Here is a 22,250-nt window from a genome sequence, read left to right on the forward strand (position 1 = left end):
TTCTGTAAGGATGCCGTGGACGAGGAGATAGAAAGGTATATAAAGCGATGGCTGCAGCTGGCAGGAAACTGAGATGAAGGAAGAAAAAGAAGACAGGAAAAGGGAAAGGAAGCGACCAGCATGGGGAACTACTGTGTAGAGTAGCACAAAATGCATCTGCAGCACATGTTATTTTGACTCTTACATCTACAGCATGAGATGAAAAGAAAAATACTATCCCTCCAATGAATGCTCACAAGGCTGGATTCATCATGTCGTGTTTACGTGTCATGTGATGCTACATGTACGTTAGGACCTGATGGACACAACCAGAAACACAAACACAATTACTTCTTAAAATATTATTTAAAAAATGGTTGCACTTTTACTGTTATAGCCATTGTAGTTTGTTAGAGTTCATCATGCATTGCACTACTATGCATTTTAATCATATCTCAGTATCAGTTTATAATGCCATTTCCTATAATCATAATCATATTTATTCATTTTACTCTAAAGATTAATGATTACATGCAGGTAGATCTTGTAGTCATCACTATTAAAACATTTATTGTTTGGGACTTTTAAGGATGCTGTCTGTTTATGCCATGTGTGAGCATGTCAGTCCCAGCCAGGAAACGCACTAAAGTGGTGATACCAATAAAATTGATATCAATTAAATTGCTTATATTTTCTTCATAAAAACGACTTCTCCTTTTGCACTTGGTTTCAAATGTGCACTGTGTGGAAACTAGTGACATCCAGCGGTGGATTCGTGAATTACAACAACCCAAGCATGTGGTAGATTATCTGGTGACTGTTTATAAGTTTCCACTAGTGCCATCCTGGTGTTCTCGATGGGAGAGATTCTGCTCCCTATGCAGATATGAAAGGTTCATTATCAGCTTACAACAAAAAGAAGCTCACCAGTATTTTCAATTATGTTTAATGTGACAGCTGACATAATTGAAAATACTGCAGAATTATTATCACACTGTAAAATGTAATATTGTGTTTAATTAAAAATATTAAATAGGCTGAACTCAATTTTTATCAATTTGTTATTAGAACTCAATTTAAATAAGTTACCAGTACTTTTTATGCATAAACGCTGATAAACTCGATTAATTTGAGTTGTCTTAACTTAGAAAAACTAAGTAAGCTGGAAGTTTTGCTTCTCAGTGCGGAAGGATGAAAGATGTGTTTTGAAAATGCCACGTGACTACCGTCCTCCTCCCTCGCGGATCAGTCCGCATGTTCACGGTGCATTTGTTATGGAATATGTTGAGCAAACCTGGAGAAGCTTCAGCTCAAGATATTATTGTTGTCATTGCTGTGGATCTTTACCTGATACACTGACTTGGTGAGTAAATGTTTACTCTTATTCAAACTGATTTGTGGCTTCTCTTAGTTTAGCACCAGGTTTTAAATCTTGCTAGCTAGTTAGTGTTAGCCTAGCATTGCTGCTGCCGCTGGGCTCATGTTACTTAAAAATTAACACCACAGCCTTAAAAACCTTACATAAAACTATGTCGGTGAAATTTTCTGTTCATCGTTTGAAATAAATAAGTGAGATAAGAGCCCAGACAAAATTCTTTGGGAGGTGCAGCCGTTAGGGGTGGGGTGGGTGTGGGGGGTGGATAACAGAGCTCTCCGAAAACGTGGAAGCACTTTTGCAAATATGTGATATTTTGATAAATTAAGTAGATATTTGAGCATTACACAGCTACATTCTCCCCTGAAAATATCTTAAAAGGTTATTTTGTGACCCAGAAAGGGTAGTCTGGGGAAAAGGAGGATCACATTTGTCGGCCACGGTTGTCGGAGCCTGTGTACTTGTAAGCGCGGCAATGGCGGAGGAGCGCGGCTAAAAAACTTATTACTTTTTCTGGGTCACAAAATAAACTTTTAAGATATTTTCAGGCGAGAATGTAGCTGTGTAAATTTCAAATGTCTGCTCAATTTATCAAGACATCACATATTTGCAAAAATGCTCCGACGTTTTCGGAGACGTCAATTTTTTCATGCTTTGTGGCAGCTTTTGAACATCTGTGGCATCTATTAATGTCAAATCTAGCCTTTATTTAACAACATAAGCAAATTCTATGTTACAATGATTGCACAGCCATTAAGGATCAAATCAGTTTCTGAAATATGTTCTGTTTTTTCTCCCTCTGCTTGCTTCTTACTGTCTTTGAGGCTCGGGACCAGCACTCCTGTTGTTGGACAGAAAGACATCAACTCAGTGGTAAGTGTTTTGGTTTTCCAATATATTAGCAACTGTCAGTGACATTTATATTAATCAGGCTGAACTTTAATCATACTTTAGATCAGCCTGTTTTACTTATTGTTGTATTTGTGCTTTGGTTTGGGGAAGTTGTTTCTTTACTGATCTCCAAAAGTTGAATCTGTTCATCTGGACGTAGCGTTTTGTGGAAGAAACGTCCAGATGAACAGATTCAACTTTTGGAGATTTACTTTGCTGGATGATTGAGAATGCATCAAGACGTTCTTTACTGATCTTTTCCTGTCTTCTGTTATTAGACTTGAGATATGACTGCACTGTGCTGTTGCTGGTGACTCCAGTTAATTCTACAAGACATGCTGTGTAAGTAAACAAACAACAACAGTTTGGTCTGCATTTCTTGAAAGATCACATCCCCCAAACTTAGTTTAGAGGGTCTACACTGTATATAGTGAAGTCTGCAAGTTTTCTAACAGCAAAATTTGTTTTGTGCCCAAATCATTTTGCACATCATTAGAATGAAGGTTATTGCCCATGTTTGCATAGCCCTTTTTAAAATGATGCTTTCATGACATTATTGTGTGTTGCGTGGTGGTCACGGCTATCTAGACTGACAATTGGGACATTGGGTCACCTCTCCGGCGGGGAGGGAGCCTGAGATTGTCTAAATTGGAGTCTGTTCTATACCAAATGCAGAAAAAAATGTTTTAAGAAAGCAATTAAGTTCATGTTCCAAAAAATATGATTGTTTGCTTGCAGGACAACAGGAGAGATGAGTCCTCCATCACAGATGGTGTGGTCAGTGAAGATGGTCGCCTGCAGGTTCAAGCTCATTGCATCTCCAACCCACATCCACTGCCACTGTACTTAAGGGAAGTTAAAGACTTTTTTCTGCACCTACATTTGGATCACCTCGATCCGTGATAGTCATTCAGGCAGTAATGCCTGGACTGGAAACAAGCCATCCTTAAAATATTACAACATTCCAGCTCCTGTGTTGGAATGAAAAACAAATGTGTTGTCTAAATTAGAGACTGCATTTGTGACAGAACAACAAATATTTTTTTTGATTATATAAGTAATGTAAGTACAAAACAAACTTGTGGTAGGCCTAAACTTATTTTCAGAATAATTAAATCTGAGACTTTGTTTCATTGTAAGATTATAACAGTGATGGCAATATAATTGTTTGTTGTTCAGCAGAATAGTGTCCAGTATGTTGGCTGTTGTACTTTGTTGTGTTTGAAAATAAAAGTTGGGCTCATTTTAACATCATTACAAAAATTGTTGTTAATTATTTTTAATCATATTCATGGTACCACAAATTGTTTTTTCATTTAGTTGAACTTGAAATGTTTGTCAGTAGGTAAACAATTAGTATTGTCAGAAAGTCAGAAGTATCGAGTTATTCTTAATACTGCAGACTTGCAATGTATAAGTTGTCCTAACAGTCATCTTAAGTAAGCTGTACTTAGTTTTTTTGAGGCAACGAGTTTCCATAATTTTTTTGAGTTCTGGGAACTAACAAGGCTGTACAGTGTACTCAAAATGAGTAAGTTGTCCTAACTTGGTCATCTTACGTAAACTTGATCCAATTTTTTTGAGTTCTGGGAACAAATGAGCTTGTACAGAGTACTCAAAATAAATAAGTTGTCCTAACTTAGTCATTTTTAGCTAAGCTTTACTCAATTTTTTTGAGGCAACGAGTTTCCATAATTTTTTTGAGTTCTGGGAACTAATTAGATTTTACAGTGCACTATATTCCATTTCTGCTAATAGAATCCTAAATCTTACACACTGTCTTCTTTTAAAATGATCCAAGTGCCAGTCAGTCTACATCCATTAAGCCCATATTATCAAATTAAAAAGGAAAAAGCTCAAATCTGCAATTTACACAAGTATCAAGATCTATAGGTGAGTACTTTGTAGAAGACCTGAGCTGCCTTTACTGCTTTGGTACTGCTTAGGGATGTCCATAATTCACCGCACACTTGTAGAGCTTCCAGGTAGAAGCTTTGAAGCTCCCTCACATTGGACAGGAAGTTTCAGCTCTGAGTAGTCTGCTTGTCCCAGCCACTGAAAAGCATCAGTATAGCACGATGCTGGCTCACAGAGTTTTGCACCTTCGCCCCATGCTTGTGCAGATTTTGTCTGGGAGATTTGACTTCGTCCATCATCGGAAAATGTCATAGACTGCTGCTACCCAGGACACTCAGAAGAGATCTCAAGAGTTTCACTTCATGGTAAAATGAATGAAGTTTTATTTTTTTTATTTTTTTTTTATAAATTCACAAATACTTATGATTTCAGAGTGCATGGATCATTGCAGAATAGTTTGGCCAAATGAAACCAAAAACAAGTGCAAGTGAGGCCTCTGAAGCAATTATTGGCAAAGCAAGGGACATTAATTTATATAGCTCGATTCAAACACAACAATAATTTAAAGTGATTTAAAAGAAGAATTAAAACAACTTATTTTCTTTTTAGAAAAGAAAATATATAGATTAAGAAGAAGTAGAAAAAAAAGATCCATCCATTCTCTTTTGCTCCTTTGCAGTTAAACAACAAACTGATCTGGATGATTTTACTTTAAAATATTTTAAAGATTGCTGAAAGATTTAAAAAACTTGACAATAGTATGGGTGATGAAATGATGCTAATTCAAAAGGATTAGGGCCTAGTTTTATCCCCAAAATAAACCAAATAGTGCTGAAAATGTTGATAACCTGTGAGTTTTGGATTGTTGTTCAGAGTTATTTCCTTAACTATGAATTTATAAAAAATCAGTCCGTCAGATAAATCTCTAGGTTAAAGCAAAAAAAAAAAACTTTATTTGCAGTAATGTCATACCATTGCTAATAGTAACTGTTAGTGTAGTTAGTCAAATAACCAGTAGTCGGTGCTATCACCGTCAAATCAGTATTTATTGACCGCAGCTTTTAGGCGAAGAAGATAACGATGCTGCTGCTTCTGTTGTTCAGCTAGCGGTAATAGACACGGCATAGGTGACATTAAGAATGTAATACTCCATCATTTTATATTTTTAAATCACAAAAAAAAGCTTTAATTGGTGTGTTAATTGTTGTTGTTTTGGAGAGCGCATGCGCGCGGCTTGTCGCTTCAGTGAGGCAGCGCATCCTCACATCTAACGCTAGCATCTCCCTCTGCACAGCCTGTCAGTACAAGTCAGTTAAAGGAAACATGGATTTGGTCAAAAACAGAACTTTGCACCCACATCTCCGCGACGACGAGGCTCTGGTGGTGGAAAACGCCATCCGGCTGGCCATAGACTCTGTGATAAACGTTTTGTACGGCGTAAACAGCGCCAAGAATTACGAGTATGAGCGGATGGTGGCCGACAGGGACAAAGAGATCCAGCGCCTGGAGTGTAGACTGACAGAGATGGAGCACGAACTGCAGGTGCTGCGCCGGCAGGGATGCACTTGCGGGCTGTTCAAGAACGAGCACAGCCTCGGCAGGTCCCGGAGCTCCGGTGACCGGCAGAAGGGAGATCAGAGCGTCTTTGATCCGGGATGCGTTGACACCGAGCTGACAGCGGAGCAGCAGGACTGTGAGACGAGTTTATCGTGTAAGTAAACACGAGCGTCACTTCTGGCTTTGCAGGTGTAGGCTGGTGACAAATTACAGAAAACACCTGGACCCTTGGCCCCGTATACTAACGGGGCATGGTGGTTCTGTTAATGGTTAAAGTGCCACAGCCGGTCAGCTGTTGCTCTGAGTGATCCCTTTGTTAGACCCACTACAGGCCACTATTTCACAAGAAGATGAGAAGTAAAGTCTTTGACAATGCATAATTGGCTGTAAAGTCCTCACTGTCATTGGTCCCGAAACGCCTCCAATCCCGGGTGTCTGACTGGGATTTGACCTGAGAGAAGTTTTGTTGGAGTTGCTACACGAAATTCAAGGGGCCATCCTGGGCTTTCTATTCATGCCACATTCATGGGGGTTAGATTTGCAGTCCATACTTGGGGTGGCTGTAATTCTGGAAGTAGAGCAGGTCATCCACTAATTGCTAGGCTGGTGGTTTGATCCCTGGCAGTGTTACTGCTGTCAAGAGAGGGGGTGGAGGAAGGCCAGACATTAGAGCAAGAAGGTGACAGCTCAGAGGAAGATGTATGAGCTTCTGAGAAGGCCGAGCAGGAACAATGTGACGGGACTTCCTCTCCATTATAAGAAAAATTGTTTAATGTAGGACTCTGAAGTTTTTAAGCATTTTGATAACTAGAAGGGGAAACAAGAACCTTTTCAGTGGGATTCATACACACCCACCCCCCCACACACAAGCTAAGCATTTCATTTCTTCCTTTATGCTGCTGATTTATATAATTAATATATACTAAAAGTGCGCTAAATCCTATGTCTCCTGTCTTTATCAATTCACTTTCAGTCATACTGAAGTTGGGCAGATTTTATTTATTTGTTTTTAGCATGAAACCGAAAAACAGGGCAATGCTAGCCACAGCCACCAACCATGTAGTCCTCTGGTTACATGAAGCAGAAAACAGGCAACCAGGTTTTAGAAGAAAAAAAACCAGAGCCCACAGACCACAGGGAGGTGCTCATTTCTGAAGGTAGCATTAATACCATACTGAAATTGGGTTGAAATTGTTTTTAATATGACATCTGAAAAAACTACCAGCGGCCACAACTACCAAACAAGTGGTTATAAACTGAAACTAGGCAACCGGGTTTGAGAAAAGGAAAAAACAAAAAATCAGAGCACACAAACAAGAGGGAGGTGCTCATCAACAATGAATGGAAAGATGATTCCCTTCACAGGCTGGTGTCCTCTCTGACAATTTCAGAGCCATAGCTTATACATTTCGCCCTTTTCAGGCTCCTCAAAGGCATGTCGTCCTCTGAGCTCTCATCTTCTCGCTCTCATATCTGGTCCTCCTCCACCTCATCTCCTGAAGTATTATTCCACTTCACAGTTTTGAGTAAAACCCTTTCTCACTGAGCCCTGAGATTTTTTAAAATATTTATAGAACATGAAAAATCCATTGTAGGTGAGTAATGATTTACGAATATCAAAAACTTGAGTGATTTTCTATAGAAGTCTTCTGGAGTATATCAGGGATAAGGTGCCTGTTATTGTCATTTCAAGCTCTTGTTTTTAATGCTAAACTCTACTTGCACTGAGTTGCATGTTTCACAATTTACATGAATCCATAGTTGTGTTATAACACCCCCAGTTAATTTTCTGTGTAAAAGAAGCTGTTGTAGCTCCTCCCTCTGCCTTTTGATTGGTTGCATCTAGAAAACACAATGTTTGAACGACTTGAGTACATGTGACTGTGGATATTATGGAAATATAACACACAAAATAAGCCTTTCTTTTGTTTGTTTCCTTTCTTTACAGTGGGTCTTTTCGCAAGACCCCCCTCACACGTTTCCTCCCACAGCCAGGAGTCAGCTCTTCCATCTTCCCCCAGCAGAATGGTCCTGGAGCACAGCTGCACCTCCCGCTCCTCCGAGGTTTCGGGTATAACAGAGTCAGCCAGAAATATACCGACATCTCCCAGCAGCCTCGTGGTCAAACAAGAGCCATGTGACGTCGACACGGTCTTAATCAAGTGGGAGATGAATGAACATCAGCAGAGCACGGGCAGTCCGTGTCAGGACAAAGAGAGTCTCAGTGTAAAAAGTAATGCACTCTGCATTTAATTTATTCACATTAATATTCTCAGCACTGGAAAAGCAAATCCTCTACTTCTCTTTGTTTTATTGTTTGCACAAATGAGAAATATTATATAAATATAGGGCACACTGTTAAGGCTTTTTGGTCACCTGAAACTTTTGATTAACCCTAATTATAGGTCTGTCCACAGACTGCTGTCACTGTTGACTTTCTGTAAGATTCTGATGAAATTCAGCATTTTTTTCCACCCGGTCCTGTTACATGGTGCCGTTGGGGGAAAATGACTCGCTGTTTTAACAATGCTAAACTCATCAGTATCACTGCTCTCTAACTGACCCATCAAACACTGAAGATCTAACATGGAAGTCTGGTTTTGGAATCTAGCAACAGAGAAGCTTGAAAATAAATACAGCCAAAGGAAAAAACACTGTAATTAAATACAATCATAGTAAAAATAATAATATCAACATTGGAGTGGAGTGGTACGACTAAAAATATGTCCATCTCTTCTGATCCATGTAGAAAAAATGGAGACCGGAGAAGGAAGGACGTTCAGGGAGAAACCACAGGCAGACCCGGGCGGAGTTGTAATGACTGAGGCAGACCACACGAGGTGAGTTATATCAGAGAAACAAATGAGCTGATAATTCAGCGACCCCTCAGAGGGGATGCTAATACAGAAACATAATAATTATTTACTCAGGGACTTGATGATTTGTTGTATTTTTCTCTATAAAGTGTTGAAACCAAAGTGCTTGTTTTTGTCTAACTAGCAGTCAAAATGCAAAAGATTCAGTTTACTAAAAGAAAGAAAAGCAGCAGATTATTGATTCATCGTTTCACTGTGAGAGTGCAGATTGAAATTCTCTACAACAGCAGCGTGCAGCCATCCCCTTTAAACTCATCTGTTACTGAAAGTAACACTGTCAAGGCTGTAAAGGTGGTTGTGAGAGTTGGGCACCTTTGATGTAATTGATTATAATTTAGTACTTGAACTTATGAACTCATTATTATAATTCCACGTCTCTTATATCTGTTTCAAATGAACATCTCTGTAAGGATTTACTGGAGACAACCTTTTACTTCTTTATTAGGCTTTTATTGCGATACTTCCAGGAACGTGTTATGCACCCTCTGACCAACTTTATTTGAAGAGATATGGTGCATTAGATCATCTGTGGACCCTCTGACGACAACTTAAATGTTATTCTACCACAACAGAGAATAAATGAGTAAGAGAGCGAGAATTGGGGGAATATAGGGCAACCTCAGTGGTGCAGGAACTTAACACATACAGGGTGTTTCCTGTCTCAAAACAGGACTTAGTGGGATGATTACGCACGTAAGCACAGTTTCTCTGCGGGCAATGAGTCTGTGTTACCCTACTTAACCGAAGTCCGTGCCTCGTACCATTTTCTTTTTTTGGCTTTTAATTTTAAAAAATGTTTAAAGGTAATTCCTTGAGACACTGATACAGGACTACAGCTTGGAGACTAACCAAGTAAACGCAGAGCACAAAAATTCCCAGGGTGTTTTTCAGTTGATTAATTTATAATATCTATTAGTTTAGAAGTGTCTAACAGAAATAATTTTGGTGTAAAATCTTGCTTTTTCAACCCTTTACCTCCTCAGGAACAAGAAGAAGAGCGTGCCAATGTCGGAGCTGCCAGAGGAAGCTCAGAGACTGAAGAGGGCAGCCTGGAGAGCAGCTTCCAGACGATATTATGCTCGAAAGATAGCTCGCCAGCAGGCAAACCCATCACGATCCAGCCCCTTCTCCCACATTGCAAACTCTCAGTATTCACAGCCCAGCTCTTTTGTGGATAAGAGGAGGAGGACACTGATATCGGAGCTACCCGAAGAGTCTCAGACGCTGCAAAGGGAAGCTTGGAGAGCCGCATCCAGGAGGTACTACGCTAGAAAAATCGCTCGGCACCAGACGGAGACAACACAGTACAGAAACCTGCTGGAGAACATAAACCCATCTGGAGACACGCAGGGACCCAACAGGGAAGGACCTCACATGAACACTGGAGGAATAATGTGCAGCTGATAGACAGCAGTTTTACATTTTAGATGTTTCTGTTCAGCAGATTGGAGGGTCCTTTTTACTGCGGTGTGAAGAATAATGAAATCTGACTGTTTGTGTTTTGGTGGCTTTGAATTAATAATGATGGGAATTGTCTCAGGTCTGAATAACATGAACCTGGTGTTTCAAATGAGTCATCTGTGCATTTCCTCAGTTCATGACCTCTTGATGTGTTAGGCAGCAGGATTAATCAGAATCCTAGTACTAGTACCTAGTACTAGCAAAATCGAACCTTTCACATATCACACATTTTAAAAATATATCAAACAAAGAAATATTGGGAGAAATTGTCTTGATGTTCTTTAAAAATTATAAGTTAATCCGGCTCCTGTCATCCTTCTGCATCCAGGAATCTTTGGTGGAGTCATGCAGGCTCAGACTGTTTTTGAAGTTAACCTTCATGAGATCAACTCTACATTCTCTGTCTCCCTTCATGTCAGCAATATTTGCATGTACAAAACTCTTACTGGAAAAGAGCCTGAATAAATGTATCATGAGGCAATATGCATAAATCCATGGCACAAACTAACATGGCAGAACAGCGCCCCTGGAGTGTAACATCTGTAACTACAGTGTGAGTGCATCAATAGTGGCTACATTTTTAGCTCAACATCTTTGATTTCACTGTCGGGTAAAGAATTATTAGTTCAGACAATGCTGGTAAACTTTAAAGTGTATTTTTGGACTTTGTCAAATATTAAAAACACGATTACAAAAACTGTCGCTCCCCTTTTCCCGTTGAAATGAACTCTCATCAGTTTCTGGGTTACACTTCAGTATTTGAAGCAGGCAGACAGGGTGAACACAGAAATGTTAAAATGTCTCATTTTGCAGTAAATGTGTACAATAAAACAAAGTGACAACGTTTCCATTCTTTTGTATTTATTTATTCTAGAATATTAAACACACATTTGCAAACAATATCTGTCTGGTGTCCCAAAGTATACAGTACACACAGCTGCAGTAAAGCAACTTGTTTAATCTAGAAAATAAGAATGGTGACACTGTACATGAATATCTTTCGGTGTTCTGTAGTCGAGCCTCTGCCCTGGGGCTTCAATATTGTGACTTTCAACGTGTCAACAAGGCGCTCCTCCTTCCCCCCAGCTAAAAAAAACAAACCCAAAACAAGGTCTTGCAACAGAGGTTTGTCACCGCGGAGCGTAAATATTACGCACAGCTGATCTTGCACAAATGCGGTTACTACAGTATAGTATATGTCTGCGTGTATTCATCACACAGTCTGAAATGTGAGCCGACTGACAGCTGCGGTGGCAACTGTTCACTGAGGACAGGCGTGCGTCCGGCTGCAGTTCCGCCTGCAGCTGCGGTGCTGAATAAAGGCTGTACTGGCTCACAGACGCGCTACTGTACCACCAGCACGCCCTGAGCGTCGATGCGGACCGTTTTCCCAGCAGATAACTGAAAGCTTTGTCGTTTCTAGTGAACAGTCGGCTTTTATCTCTATTTTTTCCCACTTCACAGCGCGGGGAGGACAGGGCTTCTCTTGTGCTGCTGCTGCCTGAGGCTGGATGTCTCAGTGAGGGGATGCGGGGTCTCTAACCCATTCGCGGCTTGCTCAGGTCTGGACATGCTGGGAGGCAAACGCCCATCCTAACTGTGGCTGTGTGCTGCTCTAAAAAGCGACGCAAGGAACAGTCTGGTTAAATGAGGAACAAGTCTGTGCTTTAACGCTGTGTCGTGCTGGTCGCTGCCAGCAGGATTTGCATGAGGTTTATTTTGGGGGAAACAGTTTCAACCGTCGGCGCAGCAGGCTGATCCTCACACCAAAGGATTCATCGGATTTGGCTGCACGTTTTTTGTGCTGAAGGTTTCCATTTATTCTTATTTAAGGCCGCATGAAGGACCAAATCATAACTATACACGATTACTTTGGCGCACTGAATGGGAGCGCCTATAGCTCAGGCTTTTGTCTGCTAGATAGCCCTTGTTGGTCAGACAGGCGCTCATCTAAATTTAAAAACATGTTCTACGGTGCTGTCAGTTATAACAAATGTATTTTTCAATAAATTATGTATTTAAATAAATTAGATTAAAAAAATATTGTCGACAGTGCCATTGCGCATTTTGGAGCATCTTTCTGAATGCCCTTCACTTTTTTAGTAGACTTTAAATTGGACATTTTTAAAATGCAACTTTTAATTTGTATGTACATTTGGCAAATGTTGGTTATATTTAGGATTATATTTACCTTTTACGCTGGATACAATTTTCTTTTATACTCCTGTGGCCTCTTGAGAGCTCCCTGAGCATTTGGATACACCTGTGCACTTTTGGAGATGTCCATTTGGATTCGCGGCTCACTTTTGGCTTTGTTGGATTTTATTCACGTGAAAATATTTTTCTTCGGATTCTTTTGATCTAGTCCATAAGAAAAGGGTCCGTTTTACCAATTAATCCCACCAATGGAGTCTGTGTAGCCTCTCAGAGATGCTCCATGTCTTGGCAAACGCACGAAAAGCAGCAGCAAGTTCCTAAAAGTTCAGTTGCGCACTCACGGACAATCCCTCTTCAGTATTAACTGTATGACTACTGGATGGACCAAAATAAGTTGAAACCATAGGGGTAGAACAGTATATTTCTGAGGAGGGGGCTTTACCTTTTAATGCCATTTTCTAAATTATTTTATAATGGGATATTGGAGGTCATGTTTATTTAGGGCCCAAATGGCCATTTTTAGATTTGGGGGACTTTCTGGGCTTTTTAGAAATGATTTTGTCAAATTTGTTCACCCCTACATGAGCTACAGACATGGAAGTGTCCTTTTTGCAGGGATTGCTGGGAAGAAGAAGGAGGCTGTCGAGGTTGGGACTTTGGAGAGGGAGGTATAGTTAGAGCCACTGTCTGAAAGGTAAGCAATCCTCTGTTCTGATGTGGCCAGTGGTGCCTAATGTTGGCTGGAAGGCAAGTAGAGCCTCTATAGTCATCATTTAGACAGAGAAATGTAGGTTTTAAGATGTATTTTGGTGTTTTTACTGTATAATAGATCAGGGAGGGTCAGGGCATTATGGTGTGCAGTAACAAGGAAATATGGAGGGACTGCTAGGGGGAGCCAGAGATGGGGCAAGAAGGCAGTGTGCCGGGCCTGGGCTGTTAGGAGAGGATGTTTTTCTTGTAGAACTACTTACAACCACGGACGAGAACTCCGGATGGCCTTTCATTGTTGTATGTTCCTTATCAAAGTAGTTGTTTGGCTGTGTTGGCCATCAAGGGAGCACTTCCCCAGAGGAAAGCCCCACACAGGCTGAGCTCTGTGAAGGGAAAGTATCCTGTCATTTAACACGAATAAGTAGCACAAAAATAATTCAAATAAGCAATGAAAATGTAAGTGGCGTACATTAGGAATAATATTATTGGAGTTTATTGTGTAAATTTGTGTTAGCCTAGCATTGGTGACGTTATAGAAAACATTCAAGATGGCCTCTCCTCTGCTTGGAAACAGGTGAGAGCCGTCTGACATTTCCTGATTACGTCACAGAGCTGCTTTGGTTACAAGGTGTCGCCAAATGTTTCTTTAAAAGTAAAAATAAATAAATAAATACAAATATTATAATTGTTCCTTTGCTGGTTTCTGCACAGACGCTCATTAATGCAGAAGCTGAGTCACAACTACTGAATCACAGCTTTCTGTCAGCTCCTGAGAAGTGTGCAGCCTGCTGGCTGTAAAGGCCACGCTGCCACCCAGCACTGATTGGTTAACCCTTTCAGAAGGCTTTAACCTCAGGAGCTTTAACTTCTCCACTTTGTTCACATTTAATTAGGAGTTTTATTAATTGTCCTAAACTTATATACTTAAATATGATTGAGTTTCTTCTTCAAATTACTAAGAATATCTTAGAATGATGGAGACCACTTGCTAAGAAAAGGTCAAAGGTCAATATAAGAATAATTTCATTAACACAAAGGGTTAATATAATGGTGCTAATAGAAGCACAGCAGTCATGTGCTCTTTAATTGGTGCACAATTCACTGAGTTTGTTATTAATACAGCTCAGATTATAAAAATGACTTTACATTTTGCTGTAGTATTAAATAATCAAAGCTTTAAAACTGCAGTTAACCCTTTCATTACCTTCATTGCCTCGTGCAGTTTGTTGTATTATGTTGTGAAATGGGGCATCTTCTCCTCCAGATCACCTTCTGTGAAATTAGGGACACAGGTAGGAGACACAATACGACATCAGTGCAAATTTAGGAGGATTTAATTGCTATCAGATATCAAAAATGAAGCAGAATAGGCCTTTTATCAACGTCATGGTTGGAAAATGGAAACTGGAAGGACATTTACTGTCAGAAAAAATGTATTTCAGCCAAAAAATGAAAAAAACTAACCACTTAAAAATTGTAAATTTCTGAAAAAATGACATTTAAGAAAGCCTTATGGAGCTCTAAAATCATTCAATGTGATTTTCTAAGTGCAGGTTTCACAAGTACTTAGATTAGTCAATCGTTTCCTGTTATTTTTGTTGATTACAAGCATTTAAACTGAACATTTAAAGTTATCCTGAAGCTAAAGGGTTAAAAGTGAGCGTCAGTGCTTTTAGTCCACAGTGGTGGTGCTGAAATCAGAAGGATGGTTGTTATGGGCGGTGTTTTTATTGTGGGCATATTACCGCCCCCCTCTGGTGGTCACGGGGATTTACAAAGAAAGGAACGAGACCGTGCAGTGAGTGTGGGGCCTGTTTCCACTAGCTCAGCCTTCTGGTCACCACAGCGCCGCTGATGTGATTAGCTTTGTTGGGACTATATTAGTTTGAGACGCCACGGCACCCACCCGGTCTTTTCTGACAGTTACAGGAAAATGAGAGGGCTGAGAGTGCAGTCATTGTAGAAAACACCCACATATAGTTCTGTGTTAATAACAACTGGACATCATCAGCTCTTTACAGCAGTCAGTTTAAACTTTAAACTTCCACAATCTTCCTCTGAACTGAAGAATGAAAGCACTTCCAGAGAAGCTGCTGTTACACAATGAACGGGTTTGTCAGCTCAGTCGGCCGTGCCATGTTTGTTTTTGTTCCTGTACTGCGGCTGAAGAGCGTCTCTGTCCCGCCCTGAAGCTACTCCGGCTGTCTCGGTGTGTGTCCTGTTTGCCTCTGAGGAGCTATCTGCTCGGGCCATAGAAACACAGAGAGAGCAGCCTGGTGCTGAATGCAGCTGAAAGAGAGAGAAGCTGTTAACTCCTTCACTGCTGAAAACTGTAGCCAGCAAGGGACAAAAATCTGTTCACTTCCTGGTTCAGAATCAGTAACATGAGACGTCTTTGTTGGATCCAAGCGTGCTGTCTGACTCTGTCTCTCTCTTTTGTTTCAGGAATCATCTTCATCAGGACCAGCATCCATATTTTCATAGTTCCAGTGTGAACTTGAAGAGAGGAAATTTGATGTAAGCTTCAGCAGCACCTTTGTGTCACTGTCAACACACAACAGTCCTCTGTCACGTTGGAAACTCTGTGAAACTGCCATGAAATGCTTATTTTCTGTGGCTGTCACAGCACAGCGAGCGTCAGCTGTAAATAAATGCTGCTGTTAGATCTGCTTTTCTATGAAGCAGCTGAGACGTTAGACTTCTAACACACCCACTTTGCCTGGTGAATCACAGCCAGGGGACAGTTGATAAATTTATTATTATTATTATTATGAATGAAGGATCCACACTAGGCTTCTATGACATAAATTACATTTCACTGTATTCTTTTGCAGATCAGCATCACTTAAATGTGTTTATACAGCATTATATTTAATTAGTGTACTACAAATTGTTGACGGGTCAACCAGCATAATATCACCAACCATGATCGGGACATTTTATGTCTTTGCCTCAGACTGAAACAATAAGCTTTTTTCTTTATTAATATATTCATTAAATTGTTTTTTCCTCCATTCATTAAATTTTACATGAATGTCATACATGGGAGCCTAAACATGTTTGTTTTATTAAAAGTAAAACTACTTAAAAAAATCCATCATAATGGATATCAGTAAAAAAAAAAGAAAAAAAAAAGATATCAGTGAGAGCAGATATCCCTGTTCCACTCAGGTACGCAGCTTTGGTGATAACCACACAAGCACCACCCACTGGCTGTTTGTTTTGGTTGGGGACATAGCCAGTTAGACTGAATGTGAACTGAGGGAGCTACACAAGATAAACACGAACCATTTAGAACTGTGGATCATGCAAAGCTGCTCTTGTACAGGCTAAGAATAATGAAAACATAATTCCTTATGTTTGCCTTTTTACATTTTGCATGTTCACCTTTTTGATCTGTGGCTCTCTGACTCATAGCCAGAAACTTCTGCTAATAAAACAAGCACATTATGTCGATAACGTCCTCTCATGTCAGTCATATTGTAGTCAGTCTCATTATCAAGTGACACAAAGCCCACTGCAAACCAGGGTACTTGGCCGTGAGAGGTTTGAAATCCTCTTCTTTAGCTAACTCAACAAAATGGATGGCGTTTTCTTATCTTTGTTTAAGAAAAATATTGAATGTACCAACTAAAGATCAGGGAAATCTAAAGCAAAAGCACAAGAGTATATTTATGTCACAGTAAATTTAAAGAATGTAATAATCCAAATCTGAGGTCAAACATGTACTCAAACTGACATTTTGATAGATGCACAGGATCGAAATGCATAAAACTAACCTAATCTCTACTTGTCACAGATCACGTCCCACTTCTTGACTCTGACCTCAGCATCTGCACCTCAGCCATGATGGATGAGGAGATCATCGAAGAGAAGGCCAAGCTGAAGCAGGGTCTGGTCAAAGTGCTTCAGTGTGTGGCCACCATCTCTTCAGCTGCTGCTGTAGTTAACCCCATCTTTGGTGTTGCCGGTTCCCTGATCCGGGTGGTGCTGCACCACATTGATGATGAAGACATTCGTACTCTGAAGCGCGAGTTTGCGTCAGTCAACCGAGGGCTGGACCAGCTCTCCCAGCTGAACCGCAGCACGCTTGTGCAGATCAAGAAGGAAACGCTGGACGGCCAGTACAATCAGGTTGAAGAGAACCTGAAGCACCAGTTCAGAAAGTTCATGGAGATGGTGGAGGCACGGCCGGAGCACCGCGAGCGCAAAAAAGACGACTTTGAGGAGAGTTACGCCAACGATCTGGGTGACCAGAACCTGCACACGCTGTACGACGGCGTGGTGGGGAAACGCAAGCTGTTCAGTAGACCCATCCTGGAGGTCTACTTGAAATACTCGCAAGGCGATCGCCAGACAATGGAGCGACTGTGCACGCGCCTCACCTACCTGTTCTGCATCGGGCTCATCGCCCTCATGGGGTACGCGGCCGTCATCGGAGACGACGAGGAGGGCCTGAGCGAGGAGTGGGCTGAGAAGATGGAGCACGTACAGGAGAAAATGCAGGAAGCTCTTAGCAGGTGCAAGTGAAGAACCGTGAAGAGTCGTCGCCTCTGCTTCATCAGTGCTTTTCTTCACTTTTCGGACTCGCGGGTCCACATTCCTGCTGTAACTTTCTTTCATTTCTCTCCCAATGACAACGTCTCCCTTCACTGCTTAAAAGCCTGGTGATTGCTGCACATGTGAGCTGTGTGTGAGACGTGAGCATGGCCCGTTTCCTGCTGCTTTGACATCGACTGGCTGATTCCTCAACTTAAAAAAAAAAGTTACTGCAGTGGTTTCAGCTCATGGCAAGAAAAGATATATTAATCATCCATGGGATCAGTATGGTGCGCTAAAGAAATTGCACATACATAATTATACAAAAAACATTAAAAAGTAAGTTTTTTTTTCGTTCCAGGGCATCAAATACTCCCGTTCTCAGTTGCTCACACAAGGTGTGCCAGACTTTGCCAGATAGAAGACTTTAGTTCATGTCCTTCATTGGACATTTTTGCTTGCTGATTAATTTGCACTTGGCTTAGTTTAATCAAAGTCCCTGTGGTTATTTATTTGGGACCAGTCTAACCTGATTTAAAAAAAAAAAAACACAAAACACTTTTAAAAAGCTTTCCCTCCATTGAAGTTGCACATATGTCTCTGAAATTTCTGTTCAGGATTCTTTGACTGCCACAATCTTAGTTTGGTATCAAATACAGCCCCCTACCCAGTGTGTTTAAATGTGACACTAAAGTGTCCTTTACAAGTATCTGTATGTGACGTGTTGACAGTGAGTGAGCCGTCTCGTTATAGCTTTAACCAGTGCTCGTTCACATCTGCTCTGTCTCTGGGAGAGTCTGGTGGCTTTGAGGGAAAATGAACAGAAGCATTTGAAACCCTTGGAATGAGAACTGACTGTCAATGCATCAGCTCCATATTTAAACGTAATCTATTGCTGAGCTTCCCACAGCTTTACATGCAGTCTGTTCCAGCCAAATGCACTTTGTGAAAATATATTACACTACAAGAAAATCAGTGTGACGGCAGGAGAAACCAGCCGTCAGATGAAAGAGTTCAACTAGAACTAGAGACAAGCATCTCAAAGCCTCATATCTATGAATCTAATAACCGACTACTGTGATATAATCCTTTATTGAATATAATCAATTGTGTCATCTTAAGCAAATTATCAAAATCTGTGCCACAAATGTGTCTGTCTTGTTCTTACGTTAAATTTATTTTACACTAAAGTGATGCTGCTGTGCTGAGTTCTTTATTTTCTTTCCTGAGTGCAGAAAATATTTGAAACATAAAGACACTACAGATTTTTCATGCAGCACTACACCTGCCAATAACGAACACTTCACTGGAGCAAGAAGCACTGAATGTGTCATTATTTACCATTTATGAGGTCAAATTGAGCAATGGCTGCAGTTCAGTTTCCCCAACCTGTAATACACACCTGTGGTATTTGAGTTTCTAACAGAGCTCTCGTTCTGTGCAGTTGTGCCACTCTTACTTTTCTATTTAATGTGCACTACAACTTTTTAGCGATGCAGGAAATGCACCAAGTATGTAAGGAGATATCAGAGGGTTTCTTTGGTGGGAGGTTTTTAACATCTGTTGAGCCGTCATTTTCTTTAAGGCGATCCTGAGCAACTATGTATCATTTTTGGCGTTTTGTGTCCTTTCCTGTCTGAACAACAGTGCCTAAATGTCCCGTTTTTTTTGTATTTTTATTAAGGGGTTTGTTTTAATGCAGTCTTTATGTTTTGAACAATTTGTCTCCTATTTTTCTAGAAAACTGGTGATGCCAAGAGTATCAGATGGTTGGTGGGTTTACTGCATTAGAACACAATGTCAGTTGTCACAGTGTTTGTTGGAAAAGTTATCCAGTAACACCTCAGTTAAAATTATTTTTTTAATATATATATAGCCATACTTTTCTCCTACTTTTTAAATGCATAGACTCTGTTACAGACTGGTTTATGGTTCTCTTGCAGTGTGCCACCATCTTGTTACACTATATGCTACATAAATATAGTTAAAATTCTGTTGATATTTTGGGAGATCATATGGCCCTCTTTTTTGGTATGCCCTGTATGTGAACATGTTGCCTTTTTGTTCTGGAAATTTGATGCCTGATTGTATATGCACCATAAATAAACATCAATCAATAATACTGACTTGGCATACTGAATTATTTAACAGCATTAAGAATGGATCGGTGTGTTTGTGATTAAGAAAAAGTCTATTTTCTTATGTTAAAAAGCTCCTGCCACTATGAAAGTGTGCATGTAACTGAGTTATTCGCACACACAGGTGACCAGACTTCCCTTTATTTGTGGGAAGCACCATTTTTTTGTTAAACCTCATCTGTCCTACATTTTGATTTGCTCTAACGGTCTCTTTTCTGAGTCAGCACTGCTGTGAAAAAAAAACAGGTATGACTGACACGATCAGGTTAATCTGTCGCCCTCTACAGCCAAAGGGAGAACATTACAGGTCACCGCAGTATCACAGGTTTTGCAGTTTACAGCAGAACATGATGGAAACGTCATAATAAAAGACAGAGCTACAATAAGACTAGAAACTTACTTATAACTGAATTAACCTATTTTCTGATATTCGTGGATGGAACAGCAGATTTGCTGTATAAGACATGCTCCTCTTTGTGCTGATTATATTTACCTGGAAGGTTGGCAAAGTTAGTGTTTTTGAGTCTCTGTTGGATGTAGGAGGACTTAGCTGGCCTGCACAGAGCCCTGACCTTTTACCCAGTACTAGTCATCAGTACTGGATGTGATTTACTTTCTACAACAAGGTTCTGCAATCTGATGGAAAGCACTTCCAAAGTAGAAAAGGTTTGGAATTTATTTAAAGAATTTTTTTTCAGCAGATTTGGGACGATTTGGGTCGTTTTTAGTTATTTATTTATTTCTTTTACTCTTTTGTAGTCTAAAAATGCTGAACTAGCCAAACAACTGGTTTAAATGTGTAATAAATGTGGCATTTAAAATGTATAAACTAAGAAAATGTGTTGTGGGAACACAAATGTAATAAATTGAATGCCATGAAAAGAATGTTTTTGGTCCCAAAAATTAGATTTAAGATATATTGTTAAAGATATACAAAGAAAGGTCATTGCTCAGTTACATTAAGGTGTGTAGTGCACAAAACTAAATAAAAAAGATCAAAACTGAAAATAAAACGCTCTTTAGCAATGTATCTGTGACATGAATTATTGCTTTGTTCCAGTTTTTTTTTTCATTTTAGTGAATATTTTACTCTTTAATAATGCTGACATTTTTTAAATGTATTTAACATTTTTTGAGTTTTTGTTATTTTGTCTAAATACATAAAATCAAAACCATCCATCAATCATCATCATCTCCTTACAAAACGTGTAAATTTCCCCGAAAACAAGTTATTGCTCGTTTAATTTTAGCTATGAATAAGAACTTTGTTATTACGGTTCCTCTGTGCGGCAAAGAGAGGTGTAAGCTGAAGTGCAGTTTACTCATTTGTACGCAAGAGGGCGTTAGTACTTCACTTGCGTCACCATTACACCTGTTTTCTCGGAGCTCCTTCAGGGTTCACGGAGTCACATCTGTGTATCAAAGCTGTCAGCCTAATAATAGCTGTTTCCATTTTTAGAGGCCAAATAACTCTTCTGGAAAACCCGAAATTAATTTGCAAACGAGTGAAAAAAATCGCCTCAGGTGAGGTAAGCAGGGCGCATCGCCGAGGTTAAGTCCCTCTGGTATGGCCCTCATGCATTATTATCCAGATGAACAGGTTTGACTCACAGCTCAGAGTTGGGGGATCAAAACAGGAAAATGCGCATTACGGGCATTTGCAGTGCGGATTACTGAGACACAAAGATTTTGAGGCGCTTACCTGCGCTGCAGATTAATGAGTGCTTGTGAACCACCGACGCACATCCTCTGTCATGTGATGGAGCTTTTTTTTCTCTCCTCTTCGTGACACGAGGTCCTTTCGAAGAATCTAAAGAAAATTTGGATTATTTGAAAACTGTAAGAGCTCTCCGTGACATAGCGAGCATGAATCCGTACATATGATGTGAAATAGTTGATGAGCTGAAGGAGAAACGATTTTTTCCCATAAGAGAGGTTTTAGCCTCGGCGCTCAGGGCGCGTCGTGTGCGCACTGAAAAGGCGGGGGTGAGAGGTTTAATTTAATCTCAGCCTCATGAGAATGATGAAAAATGACAACATATGGTCTTTAGTTTATAAGAGATGTTTCACGGATGTATATAAATTTATGACAAATCTGAACAGAAAATGATGACATAGTGATGCGCAGTAGTTCTAAAAATACACAGTGGGTAGTTGTCAGATTCCCCTCCCTGATTATTTAAAATATCCTTTACCGTGATAACATTTTCACCGCAGTATTAAAGCTCTTAAAGGCTCTGAGAATTGAGGTTTCTAAAACTGCAGAAGGTCAAATAAATTCGTTAATGATCCGAAAACGCGGTTGAGGTGAAAAGGAAAATCAGTGCATCGTATTCAGACGCTAAAGAGACAAAAGACAACAGTTTTTCGATCGTCTTACCTCAACTTTTGGATCATTTTCACAGCAGCTGAGGCATAAAATGGTGAAATATCTGCGACAAGTGTGCACGAACGCTGCCCCAGAACAAAAAGAAGAAGAAGAAGAAGAATAAGAAGAAGAAGAAGAAACGCCCACTAGAAAAAACAGTTTGATTAATTTCCGTTCTGTTGAAGAAGTTCAACCTTCCAGTCATGGTGACCTGACTGAAAAGAAAATGGACCCACCACACATTTCACCCTGCGCAGTTTTGCGTTCTCCTCCTCCTCTCTCTCTTTCCATCTATCTCTCCTTCTCGCGCGCTTTCTCCCCCTTTGCAGGCATTCAATGCG

At 40.2% G+C, this 22,250-nt stretch overlaps 2 protein-coding genes and 2 long non-coding RNA genes across 5 annotated transcripts; 3 read left to right on the plus strand and 1 right to left on the minus strand.

The window, feature by feature from the left end:
- The first annotated feature begins 1,182 nt into the window (after positions 1-1,182).
- On the plus strand, positions 1,183-3,477 carry LOC135933669 (uncharacterized). Its single transcript, XR_010573878.1, has 4 exons — positions 1,183-1,342; positions 2,179-2,227; positions 2,524-2,587; positions 2,984-3,477. It is a non-coding gene; the product is annotated as an uncharacterized LOC135933669 (long non-coding RNA).
- Positions 3,478-5,183: 1,706 nt separating this feature from the next.
- Positions 5,184-9,947, plus strand: LOC134637685 (uncharacterized). Its single transcript, XM_063488173.1, has 4 exons — positions 5,184-5,813; positions 7,608-7,892; positions 8,409-8,499; positions 9,519-9,947. Exons 1-4 carry the CDS (start codon positions 5,426-5,428, stop codon positions 9,937-9,939), a joined length of 1,185 nt encoding a protein of 394 aa, XP_063344243.1. The 5' UTR covers positions 5,184-5,425; the 3' UTR covers positions 9,940-9,947.
- A 2,827-nt stretch (positions 9,948-12,774) lies between these two features.
- Positions 12,775-19,525, plus strand: LOC134637687 (protein rapunzel-like). The gene is made up of 3 exons (XM_063488175.1): positions 12,775-12,847; positions 15,310-15,381; positions 16,664-19,525. The coding sequence occupies exon 3, from the start codon at positions 16,711-16,713 to the stop codon at positions 17,392-17,394; it is 684 nt and encodes a 227-aa protein (XP_063344245.1). The 5' UTR covers positions 12,775-12,847; positions 15,310-15,381; positions 16,664-16,710; the 3' UTR covers positions 17,395-19,525.
- On the minus strand, positions 13,138-22,242 carry LOC134637689 (uncharacterized). 2 transcript variants are annotated; one of them, XR_010095156.1, is made up of 5 exons: positions 22,146-22,242; positions 21,922-21,995; positions 21,244-21,351; positions 14,069-14,136; positions 13,138-13,247 (listed from the first exon to the last, which is right to left on the minus strand). It is a non-coding gene; the product is annotated as an uncharacterized LOC134637689 (long non-coding RNA). The 2 variants fall into 2 exon arrangements; XR_010095155.1 differs by lacking the exon at positions 22,146-22,242 and having other exon boundaries at positions 21,922-22,030.
- Positions 22,243-22,250: the final 8 nt, after the last annotated feature.

The sequence above is a fragment of the Pelmatolapia mariae genome, linkage group LG10_11, assembly GCF_036321145.2.
Source record: "Pelmatolapia mariae isolate MD_Pm_ZW linkage group LG10_11, Pm_UMD_F_2, whole genome shotgun sequence".
Classification (NCBI taxonomy): domain Eukaryota; kingdom Metazoa; phylum Chordata; class Actinopteri; order Cichliformes; family Cichlidae; genus Pelmatolapia; species Pelmatolapia mariae.